The 9235-nt window shown below is 39.7% G+C and overlaps 1 protein-coding gene across 1 annotated transcript in view; it reads right to left on the bottom strand.

Moving 5' to 3' along the window:
- The window catches only part of LOC112078302 (alpha-2-macroglobulin), a 14189-nt gene that overhangs the window by 1348 nt on the left and 3606 nt on the right, over positions 1–9235 (bottom strand). The window contains 16 exon segments of the mRNA XM_070442015.1: positions 374–409; positions 411–515; positions 1124–1269; positions 1574–1637; positions 1822–2058; positions 2208–2375; positions 2579–2688; positions 2771–2882; positions 3023–3137; positions 3400–3484; positions 3616–3784; positions 3967–3987; positions 4482–4534; positions 4717–4873; positions 7360–7486; positions 7488–7542. Of these exon segments, the coding sequence (XP_070298116.1) occupies positions 374–409; positions 411–515; positions 1124–1269; positions 1574–1637; positions 1822–2058; positions 2208–2375; positions 2579–2688; positions 2771–2882; positions 3023–3137; positions 3400–3484; positions 3616–3784; positions 3967–3987; positions 4482–4534; positions 4717–4873; positions 7360–7486; positions 7488–7542 (1760 nt within the window).

The following is a 9235-nucleotide window of genomic DNA, read 5'->3' as shown; positions in this document are numbered from 1 at the left end:
GCCTTGGTTAAATATCATATAGCCAAATTACTTGATTTAGCTGAGTGTTACAAGAGAACCAATGAATAGTCCAAAAGTTTAAACTTAAGTATCAGACAGTTGCTAAAACATGGTTAGAAGAACTGAAAGTAAGCGGATCCTATCTTGAAATACATGGTGCACAAAATCAATGCCAAAGGAGGGATTTGTGTGATCGTGGTTAGCTTCAGCTTAGTGTGGTGGAGTCAATGGTTAGTAAGTGGATGAGCTGTGACTGTCCCAAATGCACCCTACTCCTTATATAGTGCACACTTTAACCAAACCCCTTTGAGGCCCAAAAGTATTTCACTACATAGGAATAGGGTGCCATTTGGGACGGCCCCATGGAGCGTACAGACTTTAAGCTGAGCTCCTGTTCAGGCTGCAGCAGCCAGCACACTCTGGTCGATGGCCTGAGAAACAAAAGAGCCCGGGTGGCGCTGAGGCTCAGAGAGGTCTTCTCCCTGGCAACTCCTGAGGACGAGAATTCAGGACACCTGGAGAGGAGAAAGGAGAACACATCCAGCAAAGTATTAATATATCTTCTGTGCATCAGAAATGTATTCATACCCTTGACTTACACCACAGTTTGTTTGTTACAGCCTGAATTCAAAAATTGTTTTAAAATATGTTTTTCCCCCACCCTATCTAGCACCCACACAACAATAAACAAAGTGAAAACATGTTTTTAGAAATGTTCGTAAATATATTTATAAGATACAGAATATCTAATTTACCCAATAGTTCATATCCGAGTCAATACTTTGTATTAGCGCCTTTGGTGGCGATTACGCGCTGTAGTCTTTGGGTAAGTCTAAGAGCTTTGCACACCTGGCTTGTACAATATTTTCCATTATTCTTTAAAAAAATGTCATCATTGATCAAAAATCAACTTGACAGAGCTCAGACAGCATTTTCAAGTCTTGCCATAGATTTGAAGCGATTTAAGTCAAACGTAACCTAAGAACATTCATGTCGTCTTGGTAAGCAACTCCAGCATAGAATTGACCTCGCCGATGACAAGCATATCCATAACATGATGCAGCACCACATGCTTGAGAATGCAGTATGAAGAGTGGTACTAAAGAATGTGTTTGGTGCCTACCTTGTTTTTCAGGCAGAGGTGAATGGGGAAGTCTCGACTGTCTGCTACTGCCTCCCCATCAGGCAGCATGGTATACACCACTACCTGGGCTAAAGGGGTCAGCTCAGGCATTYGCTGCAGCGAGAGCGTCAGCTCCCCTTGGTTTACTGAAATGAGACRGACAATGTGATTGAAATTAAGTCACCRTAAACCACCAGTCATCCAATACGGACCTTGTGATCTGTGATTAGTCTATGAAATGTAAATATAYTTTGCACTGTGCAGTAAGAACTTGTATTGAAGATRTAATCTGGCTGATTGAATCCTGTYGAGACAGATTTTCATCCCATGACAGTTTAATGCCATTAGGCCTTTCAAYAAGGTATATTCTCTAATCAAGTGAGGTTCTGTGAAGTCCTAAAGAAAAAATGTCAGGAAGCATTCGGGAGAATCCAAGAAAAATTTATTTACCTTTTCCTTCAATAACGGCCACAGGAAGAYGGCCGTGCTGCTGAATGCTGCCTCTAGATATAACCTGGGACATAAGATAACKTTTCAGCTGCATGTAAAGTATTGCACGGTTTGCCTGATCCATTCTTAAAATCTTTCCAGACATGACAATCAAATACCAAAGTAAGTAATATATATATTCCGAAACCACAGTCAAAGTAAGTGGAAAAACAGGTTGTATTTTGAGTGAAACATCCCTTTAACCTTACCAGATAGAAAAARTCCAGGGTCTTCTGTCCCTTTATCAGCTCCTCCCCCTGGATGATGTAGCGAGCAAGAACAATACCGTCCTTTTTACAGGAGAACTTCCCTTCGCCCTGCATTATCTTCACAAAGCTCTTGCTCTTGGAATAAAACTTCCTTGCGAAATGGTTAGCGGATGTATATTCTGGTCTACACACACTGCGCATGTACGGATAATCCTCCTTAAACTTTTGATAACGAGCCTGGTTGAAGAAATACAGAAAATGTATGAAAAATAAACAACTGTAATACACCATGAGAAATTAATGATCTCATTCTGAACAAACATTTTCATATTTAAATAATATATCATTAAATATTTAGAGGAAAACATGAGTGAGTGACAACTGACCGACAGAGACACAGACTCAGAACTCCATAGAGAAGTGTCTAGAGAGAAAGAAGCAATGCCCTTGCTGTCTGTGGTGAGAGTCCAGTTCTCAGATGTGCCACTGTTTTGTAGGAAGAGATACACAGGCTCATTGGGAATGGGAGTAGAGTCTGGACCGGTCACTTTGATCTGAAAACACAGGACAGGATGACTGCAGATGTCCAATATACTACATGTAAACTCCCATTGCACACAACACATCAAAATCATGATTTAGATGCTACAAATGAACGTTAACATTTATCACAACTTCTTTCACAAAGATTTTCCTGAGCAATCCGTTTCCCTGCAGTGTTATTAAAAAGGCATTTGTTAATATATTTTGTCCTCACCTTCCCCTCGTATGCAATCCCTGGTTTATATGCTTGGGGCACGTCCTCAAAACTRACAGTTATGATGACATTGGTGAAGCTTGCCTTACCACTACCTTTAAGGATGACCCCTGGAGAGAACACAGGCAAGGGTCAGAGGTTAACAGTTRARCATGTAAACACCTCTAYGTTRAAGATGAAGTTCTCTCCTACCCGTTCCATATTCCTCCATCTCAGTCTCCACTTCAAAGTCATCAAACTTWGATTCATTTAGACCGAACCGGGTCACGTCAATAATTTGGGTTGCACAACCAGTTTTGTCGGTCTAGGGAGAATGAGTACAGTTTTTGTAGGTCAGCTTAGCTCCTCTACGAAAGCATGCTTCCATAAACCTCACAAATTTCACCACAGTGAGTTCCATTTGTCATCAAAGGATTTAGCGTAACAAGAATAAAAAATACTTACTTTCATAAGATACAACTCACAGATATTACTAGAACCATAAAACCAGTAACGTCGATTGGCATTTCTGCAAACTTTCGTCGTGACAGACCCCATCACTGGTTTTCCATAAGTGTATCTAGAAACAAAGTCACCATAAGAATGACAATTCAATAATGGTAAACACATGTGTTGTACAAATAGAAACAGCTATGAACATGAGCAAGTATCAAACATGGGACAGTATCTATAAAGTATAGTCTATGCAACACACACATTAAGTCCTAATATTCTGCCCATAAAATGTCCTTGTTTAAAAGCTTGTTTGTCATTATCATTATCTTGCTGGTCATTATCATCTTATTGTCTGTCATGCTCGATCGATCATCTTCGTCACTTACTTTCCACAAACTCTCAGTGTTGCTTGATTGTCCAGAATAGTTATTGTTTGGGGAAGATGGACYTTCACCTCATATTTGGGCAACACTGTAAAAAAGACATGTTGATATTACTTCTTCATTGTCTGTTGTTCTACACCAAAAACAAATCACAGACCACAATTTAAATCACCATGTAATCACAATGTAAAAACAATAGAATCAGACACAAGACATCACCATATTCTTTGATGTCAAAGTTTTGGGAGGTTTGTTCTCCCTTCTCATTCCATGCAGTGATGACGTAACTTCCTTGCATTGCCTCTGCAGACATGGGGTGGGACAGGTCCAGAATTCCACTCACTGTTGACTGGTTCAACCACTGAGCAATGCGGTTGGAGTTGGGGTCCTGTACAGATTCATAATAGGTTGAAGGAAGATATTTTTGTTACAGAGGCAGGCATTGTATCAATTCATGCCTCAGTACATATTGGCAGGTAATATTTTTGATGGGAGATCCTGACATTATTATTGCTTATGTTATATATGCAGATTTGGTTTTTAGGTGCAATAGATGTGAATGAGTCTCACCTGAAGTTCCACTGTTTCATACTAGAAAAGAGAAACAAACATTCAGCATTTACATTGGGCCCCCAAAAAAACATTTTTAAACTATATTTGCATTAATTCCCAGAATAGTTTGGAGTCAGAAATGGGTTTAAAACATTAAATACATAACTTTCCAAAACAGCTTCCACAGTACAGGCATCTACAGAGCTACAGTACAGAGCAGGCCATGAGCTCCTGTTGATTCAGGTGCTCTGATCAAACAGCCGAGCTAAATGAACTCTGACCACATGTTTGCTGATCCACCCACATACACTCACCCACACTGCCCCATAAAAAAAATGGGACTGCAAGAGAATGAAATCATTGCTCCATCACGTCCCTTCCTTACTCAACTACAGTAAACCTCTCCCAAATGACACAGCACCTCCCTAGAATGTTCCAATGCTGACTAACACCGGCTGTCCTGTACAACCCAACTTAAAAATGCTTTGAAAGACTAACTTTATTTTTATTGAATAACACTGAGAGTAACTTACCATCTGATTGAATGACAAGAAACTAGCATCCAGCGAGACGATTCGGAACTTGACTGGAAAAGTGGTGGGAACATTTATCTATATAGCATCTGTCTATATACAGTATATTCATCATCCATTTCAGTAATGACCTTTCCTCAATATAAGTATGTATAATTATCATTCAACATTATTAACAGACGAAAAGGGTCAGTTTAGTACATTATTTGATCAATAATGAAATGTATCTAACTACCTGTCTGTCCAGGTTTGTAGACTGGTTTGTCTGTCTGGAAAATGGTGAGGAATCTTTTGGGCTTGATAAAGATCTTGGTCTTTTKASTCATCTCATCCTTCCTCCCCTTGATGCTGACATGGACAGTGGCCACACTGTCAGCCTTCACTGTGGGTACCTGTACAGCACGAAGAACAGGACAATGGATGTTTTTTAGAAGTTCTAATATTATCTAGCTCCTAACCTTAGCTTGGCTCTCCTAACAGTAGTTTGAGAAGAGGGCTTTTTGTTAAAATGGTGGATAGTCATACTTCACTATGCTGAGGTTAAAATAACAGCCATTACATTTCATAGGTTGGATCATTTTGCATACAGCCTGGAAACCAAGTTGAGTTCCACACAACATGACTGAGTTACAACCAAACTATTCAGAATAAAAGACTGAAATGAATGTGTGTTGTTGAATGAATGCGCATAGCTAGCTCGAGTCTAAGAATAGTGTTTTGTTTAGATAAAGAATGACCAGTACAGAAGTGTCAGGAGTTTCTATCAACTGTTATCTGATATACACAGAGTATACAAAACATTAAGGACACCTTCTCTTCCTTTTTTTTTTTTACAGTATTTTTATTGAAATTTCACAATTTTCACCCATATTAAAGAGATACAACAACAAAGACAAGGCAACAAAAAAATAAAAAAATAATAATAATAAAAAATAAAAAAACGGCACCCGCCTACACATACCTGCACATACATTTATATATACACATATACATACACATATACACACATACGCACACCACTTTCCTATCCCCGCTTCTCTCACCCTATCCCCATCATTGCGTCTCTCAATACATACATTTTAAACAAACTTACAAACAGAAATTAAACAAAAAAGCTTGGTTTAAACTAAGAAGTTAGGTTCCACACATGGAACATACAGTGTAATTCTGAATACATAGATCACCACCATTCTAAGAGAATCCTTGCAGCATAATAGCTGATACCTCAGGTTCTAGGTAATTTAGATAGGGTTCCCACACTTTGTAGAACTGATCTGTTTTAGAATGCAWTGTACATGTCAGATATTCCAGAGGCACCCATTCAAAAAGTATCTTATGCCAATCTTTAATAGAAGGAACCTTATCACTAATCCACCGTAAAAGGATGTTTTTCCTTGCAGCAAAGGTAAGGATGTTGTAAAGCCTCCTCTTACTCACAGAAGTAACATGTCTACTAGGGAGACCCAACAGTAAAGAAACTGGGTCCAATTCTAGATCAACCCCTAGGATCTTTTCAATTCTTGCAGAACACCAGACCAGTATCTTTGTATTTTGGTACATGACCATAAACAATGTGTTAGGGTGCCTGTATCAGTTTTGCATTTAAGACACTGAGGAGAAGAGGAAGAGGGGCTAAAGGCATGTCTGCGATTTGGGGATATATGCAATCGGTGWATTATTCTTAATTGGATTGCTCTAGTACGATTACATATAGATATTGTTTTTGCATATCTCCAAATGTCCTCCCACATCTCTTCGTCAATAGTCACAGACAATTCTTTCTCCCACACTTGTTTCACCCTCTGTGTATCGACAGCAGGAAAKGACCTTAAAGCATCATAAAACAGACTTACAGACATTTTCCTTTGTGGAAARAAAAGCATTCTCTCAATGACAGACATATCAGGGTTACCAATTAAGGTGGTGCTCTTCACAATATAATGTCTTACTTGTAGGAAGCGGAAAAAGTCCTGCTTTGGGAGTCGGTATTTCTCCACCATCTGCTCAAATGACAATAGAATCTTATCAGCAAATAAGTCATTTAGTCTGCGAATGCCAGGTGAAAGCTATTATCCTTATTGATGTCACTTGTTAAATCCACTTCAATCAGTGTAGATGAACGGGAAGGGACAGGTTAAAATAATCATTTTTAAGCCTTGAGACATGGATTGTGTATGTGCGCCATTCAGAGGGAGAATTGGCAAGACAAAATATTTAAGTGCCTTTGAACTGGTATGGTAGGTGCCAGCTGCACCAGTTTGTGTAAAGAACTGCAACACTGCTGGTTTTTCACACTCAACAGTTTCCCGTGTGTATCAAGAATGGTCCACCACCAAAGGACGTCAAGCCAACTTGGGCCAGCATCTATGTAGAACGCTTTCGACAACTTGTAGAGTCCATGGCCCGACAAATAAAGGGTGTTCTAAGGGCAAAAACTCAATATTAGGAAGGTCTTCTTAATGTTTGTAACTCAGTGTATGTACAACTAGTGGGGGTTACTGTTCAACTAAAATCAATATGAAGCGAGGCACAGGTTGTGTAACACCCAACACTGACGGGAAAGAGACCCATTTCAAAGTGTCCAGCTACTATTAAAGCTGATGGCTCCGGTCAGTGTTAGTTAAGTAAACAAATGACGTCAACATTTAACAAATGCTTGTTGCTGTAGTCGGGATGCTTTTGCATGTGAGAAGATAGAATAGGCCACATTCAGTAGATCACCATTGTTTGTGGAACTTTGCAGTTAGAAATGTCATAGATAGAGCTGGCATGATCCTTAATCTACATGTCAGAGAGGCATGTTGGCTCTACATAATATATTTCTATCAAAGCTTCCACAATGTTGTAGCCTGCTGAACACAGCACAGTTGCAGCTGACCTGGAAGGAGGTGCAGCAATAGAATCGCTGTGTAACGGCTTCCTCCAGTAGAATGGTGCTGCTGCCATCCTCCATCTCCATCGTCACCTTCAATGACAGAGGCTCTGTGGCTTGGTGGACCTGGCACAAGTTTCTCTGTGGTCCCTCCTACCACTTTCGAGCTGACCGTCACCAGGTAATATCCTTAAAGGGGAAAGAGTCAGCATGAATGCAGCTGTGGTAATAATACTTAAGTGGCAGTGTACTCAACTGCTCCTTTGTTCCTCTTTTTGTTCCTACTGATGTTTTAAAGTTGGGGACAAAGTTATCTTAATCGTCTCTAGCTATGTGCCCCACTCAGAGAGGCCAACCAATGAGAAATGGAGGGCACAATTGATTTTGTTTTGGAGAGTGTTAGAGGGAATACCAATGAGTTGTCTTAATGATCTGTCAACCATGTCTGGGGGATGATTAAACAGAGAGACATTGGAGGAAAGCACCCAATAGGGGGCAGTGTCTGTCAACATCTCTCAAGGTGCACATTTAAGGGCTAACTCTATTTGAATTTTCAAACCCAAAAAATCTATAGTTCTAATTGCCAGCATGTCTCACAACATGTGAAAAGCCTCACATGCCTCAGAGAGAAAGAGAGAGGTCCTGTGGCCTTACCACTATATTTGTTATATTATATTTCACACAGAGGCAATTGTAAGCAGATATTCAGTTATATCAGTACATATAAAATATTACATTATGTAATATTAGGTTTATAACTAAAATAATTATATTGCTTCAGGTGGACTATTCTACACCTGCAAGTGCAAAGTGTGCAGAATAAGGAGTAGATTTAATTATGTTGCATGCAGAAAGGCATGTAAATACAAATTGCTGATTGTGTGTTTAATCTACTACCAGCTACATCAAATGTTTTGTAGCGTACTTACGTTTTGAAGGTGCTCGATGTCAAAGTTTGTAAAATCACTGAGGTGATCAATACAAGGAAAGTAAGTGGAGAGCGCATGGCAATAGCTTCGGTACACAGCCGTCTTCTTCCGCACTTCGAAATGCTCCCTTCCCTCGTCCAGATGAGATGGTCAGAAAAGTTGCACAAACAGTGCTATTTATACCCAAATGCACCCTCGTGTCACTCCCTTCCAAATTATTTGGAACACTGCAGCCACCTCCCGTTTCCTCCTAATTCCACATAAGTTCTCAAATAGTCACAGCCCCGACTAATGGGATGGTCAGAAATGACGACCAAAACACCTTAAGCTATTTTTCCAGACACATTTAGGCGGGTTAGAAGAAATACCTGTGTAGCCTGGCTGCCCTATCGATTTAGCCCACCTGTCAATTTAGCCATTAACCATGTAAAAAGCCACCACAGGCTACAGCTTTCTGCTTTGCCTGATAAAATGCAACATATTAGCTCACCAATAGCATTTTATGTCCCATTGTGTCTGCAATATGTCAATATCAACAGCGAATATTGTCATCCAATCTAACAGTAAACATAGTGGATCAATATACTGTACCAGTCAAAAGTTGGGACACACCTACTCATTCCAGGTTTTTCTTTATTTTTACTATTTTCTACATTGTGGAATAATGTGAAGACATAAACTATGAAATAACACATAATGAAATCATGTAGTAACCAAAAAAGTGTTTTCAAATCAAAACATATTTGGGATTATTCAAAGTAGACTCCCTTTGTCTTGATGACAGCTTTGCACACTCTTGGCATTATCTCAACCATCTATACCTGGAATGCTTTTCCAAAAGTCTTGAAGGAGTTCCCACATAGCCTTAACACTTGTTGGCTGTTTTTTCACTCTGCGGTCCAACTCATCCCAAACCATCTCAATTGGGTTGAGGTTGGGTGATTGAGTGGTGG

Source organism: Salvelinus sp. IW2-2015, unplaced genomic scaffold (genome assembly GCF_002910315.2).
Source record: "Salvelinus sp. IW2-2015 unplaced genomic scaffold, ASM291031v2 Un_scaffold5517, whole genome shotgun sequence".
NCBI classification, from domain to species: domain Eukaryota; kingdom Metazoa; phylum Chordata; class Actinopteri; order Salmoniformes; family Salmonidae; genus Salvelinus; species Salvelinus sp. IW2-2015.
Note: the sequence above shows the minus strand (reverse complement) of the source record. Positions and strands in the feature narration are given on the sequence as shown.